This window comes from Syzygium oleosum, unplaced genomic scaffold (assembly GCF_021117445.2).
Source record: "Syzygium oleosum isolate NSW1041296 unplaced genomic scaffold, Sole_v2.1 Sole_v2.43, whole genome shotgun sequence".
NCBI lineage: Eukaryota > Viridiplantae > Streptophyta > Magnoliopsida > Myrtales > Myrtaceae > Syzygium > Syzygium oleosum.
The window spans coordinates 469,236-490,112 of NW_026607527.1; the positions used below are offsets into that span (position 1 = coordinate 469,236).

Consider the following 20,877-nt stretch of genomic DNA (forward strand, 5'->3'; position numbering starts at 1 on the left):
AATATATTATTTTACATTACATAAATGTGCAAGTTTTGGTATTGCCTAGTATTGGAAGAGAGATCTTAAAGGCAGTTTTATTTATTTGTTTAGAGAATATGAAAAAATAAGGGAAGAAAGAAATAATTTTGAGAGATTGGCAAGGAGAGCGAACTTCCTTAATCAAAGAGTAATGTTTTAATAAAATAATAGCAATAATGTCAAGTGATGATACGAATGAGAGTTTTGAATTGAGAGGTGTACCGTTGGCAATGGGATGTTTAACAAATCTGTCATGTTACCTAAACATATAGAACTTTCTATTTGAATGAAAAGACTCGATCTTAACGTGTATTGCATATGTATCGATATATCTACATATATATTAGTTAATAATTAATTGCAGCTGACATCTTACCGTACCCGAATCAAAGCAAACTAATGTTTCCTAGGTTTATAAAGTAAGCTTTGTTACCAATTTTGTCATACCTCAAATCCATCCCAAGAAATTAGACAATGACCTTCATCATTTTAAAAAATGTATATATAGAACGAAGCCTTGGGAAAAAAAAGAAGTGTTTGTCCTTGGAGAAGCAATTTGCTTTCCCGACCTGGTCCTATTCTCCTTGGCTTCTGGGCCTCGGAAACTGTCACATGAAAACAATCTACTGAATAAATATCTCTGTCACTTCAACACGGACATTTTCATTGCCCTTGCAAGCATGCTAGACTATTGCACAATGGAGGATCTATATGTCCTTAAACTACTTCGTTTAAATTATGAAACGTTAAATTTGGAGGATATTCTTGAGATGGGGGGAGAAAAATTACTCATAAAAAAGGGACAGAATATGTGGACACCAACACGTTAAAATAATAAACGTATTTATAAAGCCTGGGAGAATGCTGCCGGACAGGCTGCAAAAGCCCCTATCGAAGGTTTCGGCCTTCCCTGCTATGGTAAGGTACCTTGTGTAACCACTGACCAATGATCCGTGAAAACCATATGCTAAATAAATATCTCAGTCACTTCAACACCAGCATTTTCATTGCCCTTGCGAGCATGCTAGACTATTATTAAACACTAGAAGCAGGAAAAGTCTTTAGACAAACCAATCGAGGACCTTGGACCCAACCTCGGTGAGTCCCATATGCATTATTGACTTGGGCTTCATCTTTCTATTATGTGTGGCTGAGGAGAATTCCCGTAATCAACATGAACGTGCGATGCATGTCCTGAGAAATCCCTAGCCTTGAAATCACTGGACTAATATCTTTTAATTCACAGAGAGAAAAAGAGAGACAGAGAGAACAAAAATGATCAGGAGCGTTGCTAGAGAGATCATTGCTAAGCTAATATCTATTATATATATATATGTATGTATGAATAATGAGAAAGTAAGATAGAATGGAGCTTAACGGTGGAGCCATATCATTACAAAACTTCATTTCTTCCCACTTTTCTTAACATTAATTAGACAAAATATCTTTATTATCTACTATTATTGTGCACTTACATTATCTTTAAGATGGTTTTTGTACGATAAATAAGGTGGGTGCCTATATTAAGTTCTATGTAATAAGTGAGGTGGTTGGCCATTAATGAGTAACAATTGGCAGATTAATGTTTGATTTTTAATATCTAGAGTTCCAAAAGCGGCTGGTCTCTCTATCTCCAAAATACAAAGGAGGAGGAAGGAGACAGAAGTGGCGCAAAACCAAAAACAATAAAAAGAAGAAGAGCAAAGTGATGTTAACAAGCGACCATGGTGGAGTAGAGTTGCTTTCTGGTCATGTTAGTCACGTAGCGGTACGACTTTGCACACGTTGACCACTCCAAATTCGCCACGTACCAACAAAATCTCCACTTGAAAGATACTTTTGCGAAGAAATTTGTATAATACTCGTATTGTGCAACTTTTTTTGGTTATTTATTTATTTATTTGAATATTATATGCAATATAGCTTCTTTCTTTAACTTGGATGCATGTTAAAAGCGTTAAGCCGAAGCATACAACTTTTTAGTTTTCCACCGTAACAAAAATTATAGAAAATTATATACGAAAGTACGTACAAATATTTATATATTACTAAAATTGTGCGAACTAAGAAGCACCCAAATACCTGCAGACAAAAAGATGCGCTTCAAATAACAGTGTAAAAATATACATCTGATGGTGTGTCTCGACAAATTAAGGAAACTTAACACTCGCCAATAATATCTTTAGATACCTAGAACTTCCTTTAATATGCAAAGCTTAGTGACAAAGATTGCAAACCACTTGTAGAAAGGATAACCCTAAGAATGTCAAGTAATTCCGTGGATTCTTGCTTGCTCCTTTAAATGCCTCCATAGATTGGTACCGAGAGCCAGCTTCATTTGGATTGTTTGGGTGCGGCTTTATCTGTTAAAGGACCAAAGTATTTGGTCCGTTGAACCTAACGGTGGTTCTACTTACATTTGGTGGAAGCTTTTGAACGTGAGCAGTATACTTAAGCCTCGTGTCAAACATATCGTTGAGAACTGCAAATCTACTTCCTTACGGTTTGACAATGGGCATCCTGGAGTGCCAGTACAAAGTTTATTCTTCAAGAGCTGTGTAATAAATGCCGCCTATGTTAAAAGTCTCAGACGTTATTTATGGTGATAAATGGCAATGGCCTCCTGCTAGATCTGATTTTTTTTGTTGAAATCTAAGCAAGGCTGTGTGATTCAATCTTGCCATGCTCAAATGCCATTTGCTGATGCTTGGGAATCAGTGAGAAAAAGGAGGTCCAAGTTGCTATGCCATAAACTTATTTGGTTTGATCCTAATGTTCCTAAGTTTGGGTTAACACCCTGAACAAGCTGCTCAGTATCAATAGATAGCCGATATTGTCGTACAAGCTACACTTGTTATTTATGTGATGCTTATTTTTTAATCTAGATGTCACCTTACCATCGAGTGCTCTTTCTATAAGACGAGAGACAGCTTCGGGACTCGTCTTTTCTCTGCGATGCTGACAGGGCTATTGGACGTGGGGATACTGAATTTCAATGGGCTTTTCAATACCTCAAAAGGAGAACATTTTCGAAAACTCTTGTAAAGCTGTGCTTGGAGTAGGGCTATCTACTTTATTTAGACCGAAAGAAATATTATTCTTCGTGATGGTCCTTCCCCTTCTACTAATCGAGTGATTAGTTTTATTATGGTTGCTGTTAGAACCCGAAGGTAACATTTTATGATCAAGCATAAGCTGATATTATCCACTGAACACCAGAGACTGTGCAGCCATTGGGGCATTCCCTGTGCTGCTGCTATTGTCTAAGCTGCAGCAAGATGGTTGGTGGGCTTGAGCGATTGTGCTGGATGGAGTGCGACCTTTGTAAGTGGACGGTGATTCCGATTTGTCTGCCAACTGGATTATTGAAAAGTTGTGGTTTTGCTTCACCAAAACGTTATCTCACACTTTTTCTGGTCGTCTTTTGGAAAAAAGAAAAGTAAGATGAAAAGGAAAAGGGGAAAAGATGACACATCAAATCGAAGGACAATGATATGATCCACCTGTGTTGGATTTCAAGCTCTAAACTTTCACAAACATTAACGAAGCTTATTTGTTTAATTAAATTAATCTTAATTTGAAATCAATTTTATAATTTTCGGCCTGAAACATGTAAAATTTTCACAAACATAATTTTTATATATTTTTTCAACATTTTTTGTATTTAAATAATATTTTAAAATTTAACAGAAAAGTAAACAATTGTTTTTGCATTTTAAAAAAACACAAATAAATGAGTGTTAAAAAAAATCAGCTATTATGTGTTATTTGTGAAACCAAAACTCTCTCTACACAAAACATACATACGTATATATCAATGATAAGAAAGTCAGGTAGAGTGCAGTTTAATGGTCGAGTTGCATTATCACAAAAGTCCATCCTTTCTTACCTTTTTAAAATTAATTAGACATCTCATTTGATCTAGGGAAAAATCCATAAAAAAACTATAAATTATGCACATCATAACACATTTATCATAAGCTTTTTTTGTAACACCAAAAATCTCAAACTTGTACCTATATAACACATTTACCCTCCATCGAGATTGTGTTAATGAACACCGTTAAAAATTTGACCACATGGACAACAGAAGATAAACAACGTTGACATGGCGTCAACGTGACTTGAGTGAGATAAAAACGCTAGAAAATTATCTAATGCAATCTTAATAGAGAGTAAATGTACCACACGAGTACAAAATTAAGGTTTTTTATATCACTAGAAAACATTTAGAATAAATGTATCATAGGGAACATAGTGTATAGTTTTTCATGTTACCGAAAAAAATTCAAGTTTAGAGTTTTTGGTGATTTTTGTTTTCCTTATTTCTAGAACGATATATGAATATCAACTTGCCTTACATATTAAGTGGATATAATTTATCTTGCTTACACGCACAGGGAGCATTAATGAAGCGGGGTGTTTTGCTATTAGTATTTATCATTTAAATACTTTATATTATTTATTATTACCATGCACTTATATAATCTTTAAGTTTTTTTTTGCAATGAATAAGGTGATTGGCCATTAATGAGGGCACAACTAATAAGTCAACAATTGATTATTAATTTCTAGAGTTTCAAAAGCGCAAGGTCTCGCAGAAGAGTGGGGGAGAAGACATACTTGGCAAAAATAAAAAATAAAAACAAAAGAACAAAGTCGTGATTAATAGTTAACCACGGTCGAGTTAAGTTGCTTTCTGGCCAGTTGTCCTATACAACTTCAGAATCTCCAGAAGAGTGCGATCGCGGCCCCAACTGAAATACGCTTTTACTCTCTGCTTTCTGTTTTGCTTTGCTCCACCGAATCCGTGATCTTACCCTTTTTATGGTTTCCCTTGGAAAAAAAAGGAGAAAGTCAAGTAAAAAAAGGATAAAGGGCAAAAAGGACACGACAACGGCGCCACCTGCAGAGAATTTTAAGCTTTGCGTTCTCACAAGCCTCAACAAAGTATCTAAAGGCTGTGTTGATAGATTTATATATACATATATATACACATATATGTTTTTAATCTAATCTTGTCTTGAACAAGTTTTAACGTTTATTTGGCTTAAAACAAATGAAATTTTCACAACACATAATTCTTCAAAACCCTTTAATATTTTAAAATTTAATTTCTGTATCTTAAAAAGCATAAATAAATAAGTCCTAAGAAAAATCAGCTAATTCTGATAATTATGATTACCTTCTTTCGTTCTATTTTATTGTGTGTCATATGTGAAACCAAACTACACACACACACACACACACATATATATATATATATATATATATCTCTATGAATAATGAGAAAGTAAGATAAAATGGAGCTTAATGGTTAGGCTATATCATTATAAAACTTCATTCCTTCCCACTTTCTTTAACATCAATTAGACATATTGCTTTAAAATAAAGCAGAAACAACATAATCATCGCATTTAATCTAAGATAATGCTTTTAGAACAATACATCAACATCAACATCAACATCAACATCAACGTCAACTTACCTTATTTATTAAATCGGATGTAATCTTTCATAAATATACATATATATATATATATATACATAAGTTTTGCAATTGTCATTTGTCATTTAAATATTTTTTATTATATACTATTATTGTGCACTCATATAATCTTTTAAGAGAGGGGGGTTGGTTTACAATAAATGAGGTGGGTGCCTATATTAAGTTTTATATAATAAATGAGATGGTGAGCCTATAATGAGCGATAATTGACTGATTTATATTTGATTTTTAATATCTAGAGTTTCAAAAGCATCTGGTCTCTCTATCTCTAAATGCAAAGGAGGAAGGAGATAGACGACCAAGAAAAAAAAAATGAATAGGAAAAAGAGGTGCTAATAGGAGACCATGGTGGAGTTAAGTTGCTTTCTGGCCAGATCAGTCACGTGGTAGTACGACTTCATACACGTGGACCCCACCGAACTTGTCCCATCTGTCTTTGTACACGCCGTCCATTCCAAATTCGCCACGCGGCCAACAAAATCTCCACCCATATCGGGCCTCGGCCCCACCTTGAAGATACTTTTACAAAGGACTTTGTATAATGCTTGTAGCGTGCAACTTTTTCGGTTTTATTTATTTATTTGAGTAGTTGATATACGCAATACCGTTTCTTTCTTTTACTTAGGTGCATGTGAAAAGTGAGGGCATGTGTTTAACAGGAGCATGCAACCTTTTCACTTTTCCACCATAACAAAAATTATAAAAAATGCAGAGGCGAGGTTGGTTTTGTGGGAACTAGTGAATCACCTTCACCACCCGCTTGTTGACCGGTTGCTCGGGACTTTTCCTTGAACCTTCCTATGACTCTCTTGTTTCCGTAAAGCAAAAACGACGACACATAGGGTCAAAAGGCATGAAAAGAAGAAGTGCATCAGAGAGACACCATACGTGGATGAACAACAACACCACCATAATTGAAGTGATTATCGTGAAACATATTGTCGGTAAAGGGAAAAGGAGAACTACATCTTTCTCGAAGAGTTGGAAAGAAGACTTACTTCTCCTACCACATCTTCTATGAAATATAATGCCTACAAGTCTTTCACATTAAACTTTTAATATATAGTATGTAAAATCTCAATTCTAATCTCATCTAATATAAATAATATTATGTTTGATAATAGACGCGATATTAAATGATTTCAATTGACCAAACGTTTTGTATGATTGGCTTTTCATTTCATATAAGGGGCTATCTAATTTATTTAGACGAATGAACTCTACGCTTCATGATGGTCCTTACCTTTCGCTAATCAAAGGATTAGCTTTATAATGTTTGTTGTTAGAACTCATGTGTAACATTTTTATTAAGGGTGAGCAACCGGGTCGGTTCAATCTGCAACCGAATTGAACTTGCCCAACTCTACACTTGTTCACACGAGAACCGGTCAACTCCCATGTAAAAATTCTGGGAACCAGCCTTAGGAAGAACTGGTTTGAAACAGTTTAGAACGATGCTAAATCTTTTATATATAAGACCCTCACTACTTTCTTTTGGTTCTCACTCTCATTGCTAGCATCTCTCTTAGACTCTCTAGTCTCTCAACTTTCCCCAGCAGTGCCCTCGATTTCTCTCTTTCTGGAGTCTTGCCGACGCCGTCTCATCTCATTTCTCTCTCTTGGTCTTGCCGACGCCGTCTCCTGTCCTCCTCTCTTGATCTTGCCGGTTGTGGCCTCGTCTTTGTTGGTCAGCCGTCGATCAGCCCACTATTAGCCAGGTTCGTTCTTTCTCATAGCAACTAATCAGAGAGCTTTTCTGAAGATGAATAGCCTGATGAAACAAAGATGCTTAGGGAAACTATCAACGTCTTTTATTTGGATTTAGAGATCTGACTTATATGGTGAAACATGGCCCTCAAGATCTACATATTTAGGCTATTTAGCCTTTTCCAAATTAGGCACATAAAAACATATAACATGTTCCGATTTCCAAAAATTCTAAATAGAGTTCAAAAGGGAAGATTAGCCAACATCAAGAGCTGTTTTACCTTTCTACGTATGAAATTTAAAGTAGAAAGACATCCTCATCAGCTTGCTTTTATTAGCCCCCCGCACATTGGTACTTCAGTACCAAAATATAATTTCTTTTTTGCACAGAAAAGGTTTCATACTTCTTCATTCACGATGATACTTCATAATCTTTTTCTTTCTTTTTTATTCGGGCAAAAGCAGAGATTCATGAAGATAAATTTTCTTTACCACTTGAAGTTAGATGTTGAAGTTGCCCAGACAGCTATAATAATTTTCCATCCTTTTCAAGACCCAAATCTTATTACACTTAATACTCGATGTCTCTGGTAAACAAGTTGGGCATACACGTGAACGTGCACTGTCTTCTATGGAAAGCTTGTGATGAAGCTAGGAAAATGGGCATCATCAGAAAAAAACTAGGCTTTGTTCTTTAGCCCCCTTCAGGCGAAATTTTTATTTGCATCTGCTGAGAAAAATAAACTTTAATTTTCATTTTCTGGACCACGTGGGAGGGTTAACTATGGTTTGCCAATACCTAACATTTTTTTTTAATTAAACAGGGTCGGCGGTAATTACTTTTTATAAGGCAAAGACTTACTCATCCCATGAATAAGTTACAAACCACATGTTATATAAGATTTACTATTACATCGCAAAAACCATCAGTTTTGTTCAAAGTTGTCTTTATATATATATGGGACGATAAGAATTAACCTAGAAAGGTTGCATTTTATATAAAACGTTAGTAATCATGAAAACAGGTCGGTACTTTTTCATTAGCTGAAAGCCGAATTTCTTGTAGAAAGTTACTGATCACATGAAATTTTGTTAGTTACTTACATACTTACAAGTCACATAATTTCTTTCGGAAATCCCATTGAGAAAAGGAGGAATTGGAAGGAAATGAAATGACATAAAATTAACTTGGCATCCATAAATGTTGAACATGCAACTAATGTGAAAGGGGAGTTATGAGATCCATCAGCTAATCATTATTAGGTATGAATAGAATGTGCAACTCCATGCCATAGAGGAGCTCGAGCCATTAGATCGGACGATCAAGGTAATAGTGGTGGACGACCATGGGTCAATGAATGCCACCAAAGGTCTAGGCAGTAGTGGGCATCGATGGAGGACCATTGAAGGAGCTTTGGCCAAGCGATGGCGAGATGGATGACGATAAACAATTGTGACGAAAAAAAAGAAAGAAAGAAAAGGAGAACATAAATAAAAATAAATAAATAAAAAGACGGCGTTGTTTTGTCCACGTTAAATCGCCAACCGTAACATGTAGGATGGCCAACAATAAGTGGACCACCACGTTACTAATTTCAGGTGATAATTAGTATGAAGTCACCAATTTCAAGTGATAATTAGTATGAAGGATTATATTGAAATTTTACGTAAAGATTTATGACTATATTGATAAAATTGAAAAGTGTAAGACTTGTTAGAATCCGTAAAAATGGTTTGTGACTAAATTTCGTAATTTTCCCTAGAAGTCTCTAGCCTTCGAACTGACTAGATTAATATCTTCTGATGCACAGAGAAGACAAACAAAGAGAGAGAACAAAAATGGCGGAAGCTGTCATCATCAGCATTGCTGGAGAGATCATTACTAATCTGATTACTCAATCACTAGATAAGGTTGGAAAGTTATGGGGCATCAAGCATGAACTCGAGGTGCTCGAGGACACTGTCTCCACTCTTCGGGCTGTATTGGACGATGCAGAGGAGCAATCCAACCAAAGTCGCCAAATCCGAGTTTGGCTTGAGAAATTGAAAGAAGCATTCTATGATGCGCAAGATGTGCTTGAAGAATTCAATATTGAAGCTACACGACGAGAATTGAGGGACCACAATGCAATGATCAAGGAGGTAAAGGCATTTTTCTCAAGTTCAAACCATCTTGCTTTTAAATTGAAAATGAGTTACAAAATAAGAGCAGTGAGGGAGAGAATAGAAGCCATTAATGCCGGTAGGAGATTCCACTTGGCTGAGCGCTCCGTGGATTCGCGAGTAGAGAGAGAGTGGCAGAAGAGAGAAGAGACACATTCGTTTATACATGAGGGAGATATTAGAGGGAGAGATGATAATAAGAAGACGATCATAGAATTCTTATTGGATTCAAACGTGAATGAGAATGTTTCCATCCTTCCGATAGTTGGTATTGGTGGGCTTGGAAAAACAGCTCTTGCTCAATGTGTGTATAATGATGAGATGGTCAGTAAACAATTTAACTTGAAAATGTGGGTTTGTGTCTCTAATGAATTTGACATGAAAAATATAGTGAAAAATATCATTGCTTGTGCAAAGGAGAAAGAACCAACCGAGGTTTCGATGGAACGGTTGCAAAGTGAACTGAGGGCCACAATTGATGGAAAGATATATCTCTTAGTTTTAGATGATTTGTGGAATGAGGAAGGAGAAAGATGGTCAAGCCTGAAAACTTTATTGGTTGGAGGAGCTAAAGGAAGCAAGATCCTTATAACTACACGCCTTCCTTCGGTTGCGAAGATCACCGGCACTGCTCCGCCTCATCTTCTTGGGGGCTTATCCGAAAGTATGTCTTTTGATTTACTAATGCACATGGCTTGTTGTAAAGAAGAGGAATTACAAGATCCTGACATGCGAGCTATTGGTAAAGATATAGTTAGAAAGTGCTCTGGGGTTCCGTTGGTTGTTCGAACTGTTGGGAGTTTACTCTCTAAGAAAAGTAAGCACGAATGGTTGAAATTCAAAGAAAATGAGCTCCCAGATGTGTCTCAAAGGGAAGACAACATAAAATTAGTTCTTAAGCTTAGTTATGACCATCTTCCTTCACATTTGAAACAATGTTTCGTGTTTTGTTCATTGTTTCCCAAAGATTATGAGATAAAGAAGCGGACTTTGGTCAATCTTTGGATGGCAGGAGGATTTATCCAGCCATCAAATAGAAGTCAGCATTTAGAAGACATTGCTCATGGATATTTCATGGATCTACTTTGGAGCAACTTCTTCCAAGATTTTAAAAAAGAACCTTTCACGAACGAGGGGACTTGCAAGATGCACGATTTGATGCATGATCTAGCTTGCTTAGTTGCGGGGACCGAGTATTGGGTGGCATTGGACGACACAAAATCCATACATGAAAGAGCTCGTCATTTATCTTCTCGTTTAAATTCCAATATTATGGGTGAACTTCCAATCTCACGCTTGAAAGCAAGTCCCCTGAGAACATTTCTGTCTGTCGCTAGATATCGGGAAATTGGATCAAGAGGACCAACAAGTGAAGCAGATCTACGCCTACTCATTCAAAGTTTCAAAAAGTTACGCATATTGGATCTGTATTACACATATGTCGGGAAGGTGCCAAGGTCCATTGGTAAGTTGAAGCATCTCACGTATCTCGATCTCTCTTACAATTTAGAACTCGAAAGGCTTCCTAACTGCATTACGAGATTGCAGAATTTGCAAACACTTAATCTCAAATTTTGTTTCCACCTTAAAGAATTGCCGAAGGATATAAGGAAGTTAGTCAACCTTCGAAATCTAGACATAGATGATTGTCTTGAACTTGGTTATGTGCCATACGGACTAGGGCAATTGAGTTCTCTGCATAGGCTAACGCGCTTCATTTTGCCCGACGATAAAGCTCTTGCTAAGGATTGTTGCGAACTTGGGGAGCTAAATGGGCTTAATGACATCCGAGGAAGCCTTAGCATTGAAAATTTGGGAAGCGTGACGGATGTGGTAGCAGAATCCAAGGCAGCGAACTTGATAGGAAAGCATTCTCTGGAATCTTTGCAACTTGAATGGGGAAATTTCGATACCGTTGATGCAGTAATCGGGGATAGAGATGAAGCGCTGTTAGGTGGACTGCAGCCGCATTCAAATCTGCAGAAGTTGACGATCGGGGAATATAAAGGTGAGAGCTTTCCAAAGTGGATGACGGAAAACCTTGCGGCTTCCTTGCCAAATTTAGTCGAGGTATGCATCTTTTCTTGCGGAAGATGTAAACGTCTCCCTCCATTAGGCCAACTACCTCGCCTCAAGTCTTTATCGATTTGGAGGATGCCTGAATTGGAAGACATCGAGCCAAGCCATTCATCGACTTCAACACCACCATTTCCTAGCCTATTGGAATTAAGGATCGATGGCCGTACGAAATTGAAAGCCATGCCACAAACTCCGCGTCTCGAGAAATTGATGCTGGCTGAGTCCAACCCAGCATTGATAAATATGATATTTGAGCTTAATAAATTGAAGAGCCTGGTAATCAGGGATACGGAGCTTCCAGAATGTTTGCTTGAGGAGTGTTTGAAAAGCCTCACCTCCCTCGAATCTCTTCGCATCGAAGGATGTCATCGGTTAACTTCCCTCTCACCGCAGCATCTATCGAAGAACCTCGTGGATCTCCATATTAGGGATTGTAAGGAGTTGGATTTATCCAAAGACGAAAGCGGCAACATCAACCACGACTTGGATTTCCATGGAGGACTTCAGAATCTCCGCTCCGTGGAACTCTTTCGCCTTCCAAAACTGGCGTCTCTCCCGCGGTGGCTTCTACGGCTCCGCAATGTCGAGCGCCTCGAAATTGGCTATTGCGACAATCTGAAGGATTTACAAGATCTCGAGGCCCTCCAATCGCTTCAGCGGCTCAAAATCGTCGCGTGTCCCTTGCTGACGTCATTACCCGAAGGAATGCGAAGGCTCGCATCCCTTACTTACCTGGGTATCTTCGGTTGCCCAGAATTGGAGAGGAGGTGCAACAGAGATGGAGGCGAGGACTGGGACAAGATCGCTCATATCCCCCGCATACAACTTGGATGGGGGTAGATCGAGCCCCTGATTTTCTTTACTGAAGGTATGTATGTGGGGGGCACCTTGTTTCCCCAGGTTTTTTACTTGAAGAACAAGTCTCGAATTGCGTGTTTCGATTACTTGATTCGATCGGGGAACACGAATTAACCCTTGGATGAAAAACCAGCACGATTTTGCAGGCACGGAATCGCTCTCGCTTGCTTCTGGACACAGAGGGAGAGAGGAGGTCATCGCGCGACCAATACTCTACTAGGATCATCTTTCATCGACGAAGTAGTCGATGAAATCACTCTCATCCTGGCATGTTTTGATGACGGGAATCGCCGTCGTCCACGGCCTCCAAGGCTTCATCGTGCTACAATGTCTCATTCCTCCTCCCGCTTGCAATGTGTTCTGTTTTTGAACTGATCACCAAATGTTCGTTAAAATGCCCGAACGAAATCGGAATACAATTTTGAGAAGCATTCTTATGCTTTAGTGTCTGGAATGATCGTTGTGTAATATATACATGTTCGACTCACTTACAGTGTCTCTGTTTCCAGTGATTTTAGACTGCGACCGAGATCTCCATATGCCACGACTACTTCATTTGTTGTTCAAATCCGTCCATATATGTTGTCTCTGCTTCTGATATTCTGCCAGGTATTGATTCATGTTAATCAAATATCTAGATGAGCAAAGCACGTCAACTTACGCCACAAGTAACGTATACCCAAGGGGAATCGTGAGTTCGTTTCGGCTTCTGACGAATTATATTCGCTTCGCTTGGTTGAGATTATGCTTGCTGGTTGTTTGTTCTCTTGCTCGGCTGATTGGTGTTGTGGTCTTACTTTGGTATTGCTATAACGATGCTTTGATAATTTTGCGCATCCGAATTTGATTACACTCGTGAATTTCCTTTGAGCTGTCATTTGGGCTAATTGAGGAATTCTCAATTGCACTGATTGCTATTTGTCATAGTGGCCAGGGAAGCTTTCATATTGATATGATAGGATAGCAAATTTCTCAAGAAACAGATGCGCCTATTGGCATGCATTATAATGTGATTTTGTCCGGAAATAATATGAAGGTAGAACCGTTTGAGGTGCAAAATACATGGACTGGTGAATTCTAACCGGGGTAAAGACGAGTGATGTCTTACTCTTGAATCTATTGAGAGCCTAGAAGGTCTTGCCTTAGATGGATTACTTCTTTGCCATCAACTAACATTAAAAAGTATGAGGAAAGAATAAAAACAGAGTGCAATGAGGTGTTTGGTGAGTGCTTGTGCATATATGTGTGTAAATGAGTGAAGATTAGAGAAGTGTGTATTTTTGAGCTAAATCTTCACAGCGCCATGCTAACATCTTCTCTGTTTAGTATTCATGCTTTGACATCGTCAAAATATCAGTCCTCGTTTTATAGGTGGTGAATTGGTCGTTGTCCATTCTTGCACATGAGTCCTATACGAAACTAAATCAATACTGAATTATGTTTGCCAAAATTCGAGTATAACGGTGTTGATTCTGCTGGTCATATGCTTATTGTTGGATTAAACTTGTTATATACTCTTCTTGTTGGATTAGATTTGTCTTCTTTCTCTGCTAGTGCTTAAAATGTTTTGTTTACTGGACTTGTCTCCCTTGTGAATGAACAATGGTGTCTGCTGAAATCCGCTGAATACGCTACCGAGAGCTTGTCTCTTAAAATAGAAGCTCGCTGACTGCGCTTGACAAGGCCACAATCATAACTATGGACTCTCTATCCTTCTCTCAGCATTTCATTGTCTTCATCACATGTGCTTCTTCTTTCTGTCCGTCATTCGCATTTTTGTTATTGCTCTGTTTCAAGGCCCTGCGAGGACGGAGTCGAAGTTGTACAGCACTGGGTGAAACTCCTGTTCTTTCCGCATTCGCATTGCTCTCAACTTGAAGGGTTTGAGTACGGGTATATGCATGTAAATTTGGTAAGGAAAGATCAATTCAGTAAAGGTGAATCCTTCCTTGCCTGCTCTCTCTTTTTTTTGTTTTCATCTTGCTCTCCAGAGTCGGTATTATGTTGTGATCCTATTTGGAAAGCTTGAGGACTTGAATATTTTAATTCCCCAAAAAAATTTGTAGTAGCTGCAGTTCTTTGGGGAATTATTGATTGCTTAGGGGAATTGGTGTCTTGCGATTTGTGAAACCAAGTTTTTAGCAGGCTATGCTTAACATTTGCTTTTCTTCAGTCCTATCAAAACCCCTCCGGCATGTGATGAAGCTATATCAATACGATCTCTTACCTCAGCAGTTTTATGGATAGCCAGGGATTAAACCAAAGTTTTGATTTGATATTAAATCATAATTGGAGTGTGTGTTTTGTGTTCTGTTTTGCAACCTGGACGGTTTATTCATGTAGCTGATACTTGCATATACTTTTCATAAAATGAGTGGGCAATGAATGGGTGTAAAGAATACATGTCGATTTCGAAAGAAATAGAACCGTTGTCATGTTTGATCATGCTGGAATGGAATTTGGATTTGCTGGCTTATCTGATTGGGGTTCAATTTCGGCATGTTGTGATGTCATTTTTATCATGTGAACATGTATGATGATTTAGAAGAATGTTATGGTGAATTGGTGATAATTTTTATCAACAAATAACCATGTTGCTGTGCCTTGAACTTGCTGGATATGGGCTGTCATCACCATTCCTTTGCTGGTCACTCTCTTTGGGGTGTAGATTGAATTGATCTGAAGCCCATCCCAGTGTTGTTCTTATTACCCGTGATGTGGTGTTTGTATGTTGACGATTTCTTAATCATTGGGCATGGTTGTTGCCAATTGCTTTGATTGAGGTGATGCTGAAATTCATGGAGTATCTCAGTGAAGATTTGATTCAGAGGAAGGACCCAGAATAAGAGAAGAAAACGAAAAAAAATAAAATAAAATTCTTAAAATAAAAATTAGAAATGGTTAGAAAAAAATAGGCATTAATTAGGTTGTTAGATTTTAGTATTAGAATTAGTTTATTCTTGGAAGATTAATACTTCAAAAAAGAAATTGAACTCAATTTGTACTAAAATCATGGAGGTTGCTGTCCTGGGGCTTAACAACAAGGTCATGTTATATTCATTGTCCAACTCGTATCGGTTTACTTTACTGCACTTTATATTTTACTCGTTCTTTCATTACTTTCTTAGATCAATTAATTATGATTCTTTTATAATGTTTTCCTATGTTTTATTTTGCTTGCTTTAGCTAAGTGGTTAAGTTACAATCATAATAAACACCAAAAACATTGTCTGGACACTTAGCGGACGAAAACGTTAGGACTCATAATTGGATAAAAAGATTGCATGACCACTTTAGCTAACAAATAATCAAGTTTAGGTACCAAAAGAGCACTAATTAGATAACTAGTGTAATCAAGTCATCGATCCTAAATCTTTGGTTGCATAGGAAATGAGGTATACTCCCGTACCTCACTTGGTTTCTGGCAGACCCCAATAGGCTGGCGGCAAATCCAGTTTCACATAGGATATTCATAAGCTAAATCAAACTTAAAATGAAACGCAACCTCATGCAAGGTAATGGCTTGGGAGAGCCAGCGCCTAATCAAGGGCCGTTGGCCCGCCTTTTGGGCATTACCTCTAAATTAGTCTTTTCCCCAACCACGTCGCGGAAAAAGCTGTCGCGACAATGTGATGATAGAATGTGCTTTTTTTGGAGAAATTAACAGAATCATACGTTAGTGAAGAGAAACAGCTCAAAAGGTACTATGAGGAACAGTACATGCAAACCCTTGTATCGAATACACATTTTTCGTAGTTGATGGGATTGGAATCTAGTGCAGGGGAGAAATGGCTTTGATTCAGGTGATTCGTTCAAGTCTTGGCTTCTCTGCTCCCGCTATGGAGCTCAGCTTGCTCTGTTTTTCCTTATAGCTTAGTCTCATCCACGAGATGGAAAAGTCGGTTCTTGAAGCTAACGCCCGTTCTGTAAAGATTGTTTTAGAATATCTTTTTGGATTTACTTATATTCTATCTCCAGTCGAGCCTACTAGAACCGGTAGATTTTGATGAAAACAATTGGAACATACATCAGTTATTTTAGAATTTGAACCTTAGACTTGACTAAGATGAGACTGATTAATCAAACTCTCTTTGGGAGGTTGATGAGTTGCTTTTGAGGTGAGATTGTACGACATCAAGCGAAGGTCTGGCCTGTATTCATGCTAAAACTTGCAGTGATAAATTATAGAAAGACCTCGGAACTTTAGGTGGAGATAATGGGATGGTAAAATATGTTTCTAAGGTATAGTTGAAAGCGAAGAATTAATGAAGTTGCAACGGTTGGCAGTCATAGAAAAAGGAATTTGGGTTGACGGAGAGGGATCCCACGTGGACCTAATTTATACGTGAAAAATGAATATTTTAATGTTTATTTTTTATTGTGTGAAAAAAAAATTATATAAAGGTTATAAAGTCCTCTCCTTTCGAAGCTCTCAATCCTGCGCAAGAGCTGCATCGTTCACTTTATAAAGGGAAGTAAAGGCATCCCAAAAAGAAGTTCGATTTTTGTACGGCCTCTGTGATTAATATTGATAACTCTTTTTTTAAACTTTTTTTTAATAATTCAGAGATATTGACATGAAAACACTCATGGAACATCCTGAAAATCCCACGAATTTAATTCTTCTTGTTTAGGATTAAATTTGTTCTATTTGTGTTTGTGGTACTTGATAGAAGTTTGAACGGCAAGATGTCATTGTCTCTCCTCTCTAACTTTTTAAGTGATTAACTTATATTGCAATCTTTGATAGTGCACATCGGACGTTGAAATTTACTGGAATTTTAATTGATCTCGAAACTCCAACTTGAGGCTTGACTCAAGCATGACTTATTAATTAAACTCTCTTTATGAAGGATAATGAAAGTGATTCCGTGATGTCATCCCATTAGTAGCGACTAGCGAGACACTTATTTAATACGTTCACCTTTTTACTGTTGCATCAGGGTCTTAATTTAGCTCGCAGCCTTGGAGCAATTTCAACATCTTTTAAGGGGCGGTGGCCAATTTTTGTAATCATTCTAGGGCTAGCAACAAGATGTGCCGGGAGAAGAATGGTACGAGATTGCTCATAGCCTGCAGATAAAGCACGAATTCGATTGAGAACCGCCAGGAAGATGAATAATAAACGTATCAGTTTGCTTTCTTTTAGTATAATAAGCAGCTCTTTTTTCAACAAGTATGCAAAATAATTTAAATCCCAGGGTTCTTCTTCTATATTGAACCATGTGAAACAGGTTTCATTTGGAAAAAATATTTTTCCCTTATCTTATCTCCAAAGAGACCGAGTTATATTAGAATCCCATTTTCATATCATCAATCCTAACTAAATATCCTTGCCGCTCCATGTGTTGGTTCAATAGGTGTAGGATCATATCGATGGACGGTCTCGGGCTCGGCCTAATCCTTACGTCAGGCCTAATATAGTACCCAGTTGAAGTTAATTTATTTGAGTTTCATTGTGATCTTACGATCTTCTTCTAAGGTGACAAGGCTTCTTATATTTAAATATTAAATCTCTTTCAGCAGTTTCAACAAATTCTGGGTTGAAGCTTAATCCTCAGTTATAGAACTTTTTTTGAGTAGATATGGCAGAGCTTATTGCAGCGATTTGCTTCGAAGAAGTGGCATTCTGAGAGGAGCATCGCTTATTATATACCTTGAACTTTCTTCAATATCTGGCAAAGCTTAGTGACATTGATCGCACACCATTAAGTTGAAAGGATGACCGGAAGAATGTCAAGCATTTGACTTTTGCGGACAAACTACAACTCATTAAATCAGTTATATTTAGCTTGGTAAGATAGAGGAAAGTAAGCGCATTGCCGGCCTTTGGGAAAGGCTAGCCTCACAATGCCGAGGGAGCAAGAGCAAATCTCCTTCCTCATGGTTTTGCCAATGGGCATCCTGGGGTACGACTAGGAGTTCATTTTTTCGAGAGTAGTGTAATAATGCTACCTCGAGAGGAATGTTAAAGTTCCAGACGTCATCTATTGTGAAAGTAAGGAAAAGAGGAAAAAAAAGGAAAAGATGGCACGTCAAACCGAAATATAATGACAAGGTCCACCATGTGCAGTGGATTTCAAGCTCCACGCTTTCACATCACCGGCATAGGAATAGCTAAGGGCTTGTCTTGATAAATTTTTATACTTTGTTTTCTTTTTTGTTTAATCTAATCTTATCGCGGACACATCTTTACATTTTTTGGCTTGGAACATATGAAATGTTGGGCACTGATCAGGAAAAAAAAAAAAACAAGAAGAAGAAGCTGGGCTTATTTGTTCTTTAGCCCCCACTTGGAGAAATTTTTATCTGCATCTGCTAAGAAAAAGAATCTTTGGTTGTCACTTTCTAAACCACGTGGGACTGACTATTGTTTGCCATTACCTAACATTAACAGGGTCGCTGGTAATTACATATTTAATGCAAAAGCTTAATAAACCCATGAATAGGTTACTAATCTCAGAGTCTTCTATATTAAAACTTGCTATTACATTGTAGAAATTATCTGTCATGTTCAAATTTGTCAGGTTATCTATATGGTAAAGTTACTTTTCGTATGAAACATTGCTCATCATGTAAAAAAGTTAATAATTATTCAGAAATTGAAAGTAGAGTTTCTTAAAGAAAGTTTCTGATTTCATGTAAAAATTATTAGTTACATACTTACTTACAATTTACATATTTTCTTTCGGAAATCCTAGTAGACAAAGGGGGTTAGCAAGAAATAGAATGACATATAATTAAAATTGGCATCCACAGAAATGTTGAACATGCAACTTACGTGGAAGGGGGAGTTATGAGATCCAACAGCTAATCATGAATAGGTGTGAATAAGAATGCGCAACTCATGCTATCCTTGTTAAGGATCTCAAGCATCTTGCCAATTGTTTTGTGAAATATTTAGTCCCATGTTGAACAAGAAAGGATTTGTGACATTACTTAGTCCCATGTTGACCACAATGTCACGTTATATATATTAGGACCAAATTTCAAATGGTCGCCACCTTGTATACTTTTGCGAGTTCAATTCTTTATGCAGAACAGTTAAATGTTAGAAGACATTTATCTTAATTGCTCGGTGTGATTTAGAATAGGACGCGAGTGCAATGTTTACCGAAAAGTAACAGTTTGTCTACGAATTGACAAGGATAGTGAATCCTAGATGCAATATCACTATTTGTCTATTAATCTTTGATACGTATAGTCTTATAAAGGAAGTATATACATATCCATAATATAATTGTCCTTGTTTGAATGCAGTTAGTGTTGGAAATAAGAAACATACTATTTGACTAGGCCAGAATTAAAACGAGAAATGTATTAAAGGTCCATGTCCAATTTCGAACCCGTCTTTCTATGGACAGAAAACCCATGTCAAATTTACTATTAGAACTCAAATGTAACATTATATCATCAACCATAAGCTGATATTGTCGTCCGAACACCAAAGATTGTGCAGCCCTTGGGGGCATTCCAGCGATGCTGTTGTCTAAGCTGCAAAACAGATGGCTTCTGGGCTTGAGTTGATTGGGCCGGATGTAGTGTAGCCTTTGTAAGTGGATGGTCACTCTGATTTGTCGGCCAACGAAAATATTTTCTTCTAAAAGATCCTTTAGTTACAGCACGGTGATGTCGACGAGTGGAAAATTGTGGTTTTGCTTTACCAACACGTTATCTCCCAATTTTTTCGGTCGCCTTTTGAAAAAAGGAAAAAGCAAGGAAAAGAAGAAAGAGGACACGTCAAACCCAAGGACAATGATATGGTCCACACCTGTGGTGGATTTCAAGCGGTACCTCCCACATTCCTAAACAAAATAGCCAAAGGCGTTATTCTCTTAGACTTTAACATTTTTGCTTTAATTTTTCCTTTAATCTAATATAATATTTCTACAACAATATGTGAACATCAACTTGCCTTACATACATATTAAGTAGATGTAAATCTTTCTTGTGGACACACACGGCGAGCATGTTTTGCGATTAGCATCTATAATTTAAACACTTCCTATCATTTATTATTACCGCGCGCTCATATTATCTTCAAGTTTTATGCAACGAATGAGGTGATTGGCCATTGATGAGGACAAGTCAACATTTGATTTTTAATTTCTAGAGTATCAAAAGCTCATGATCTCTCTCTATCTCTAATACGCAAAGGAGGAGGAAGAAGAAGACAGACGTGACACGAAAAAAAGAAAAAAACGAACAAAAGAACAAAGTGCTGTTTAATAGTTAGTCATGGTCCAGTTAAGTTGCTTTTTTGACCATGTCTTTTGCCGGCCTCATGCATGCTGTAGATGGCAGTACGGCTTCATAGACGTGGCCCCTAGTTAAGGCCATACCCATCCCATCTGTATTTGTACACATTGTCCAATCCAGCTTCGTCACGTACCAACGGAATCTCCATCCCAAAGTGCGCCCGCTGCCCCACCTGAATGATGCTTTTACATTGCTTTTCGTTTTTGCTTTGCTCCACCTAACACGTTTATCTTCTTTGCCCTTTTTATGATTGCCTTCGGAAAAAGGAGGATGAAAAGGAC

The 20,877-nt window shown here is 37.6% G+C and overlaps 2 protein-coding genes across 4 annotated transcripts in view; both read left to right on the plus strand.

Annotated features, from left to right (window-relative positions):
* The window catches only part of LOC115665225 (putative disease resistance protein RGA1), a 60,355-nt gene that overhangs the window by 24,620 nt on the left and 14,858 nt on the right, over positions 1-20,877 (plus strand). The gene's annotated exons all lie outside the window — the stretch shown is intronic.
* LOC115665226 (putative disease resistance protein RGA4) overlaps positions 7,018-20,877 on the plus strand; it is a 37,760-nt gene continuing 23,900 nt past the window's right edge. The window contains exons 1-2 of one of the 3 annotated variants that reach the window (XM_056306351.1): positions 7,018-7,248; positions 9,049-12,347. In XM_056306351.1, coding sequence (XP_056162326.1) covers positions 9,077-12,319 — 3,243 coding nt within the window. In that variant the 5' untranslated portion in view covers positions 7,018-7,248; positions 9,049-9,076 and the 3' untranslated portion in view covers positions 12,320-12,347. Of the gene's footprint in view, positions 7,249-8,696; positions 12,348-12,470; positions 15,359-20,877 lie in introns of those variants that run through there. The other 2 variants (XM_030590570.2, XM_030590571.2) reach the window with 2 other exon arrangements.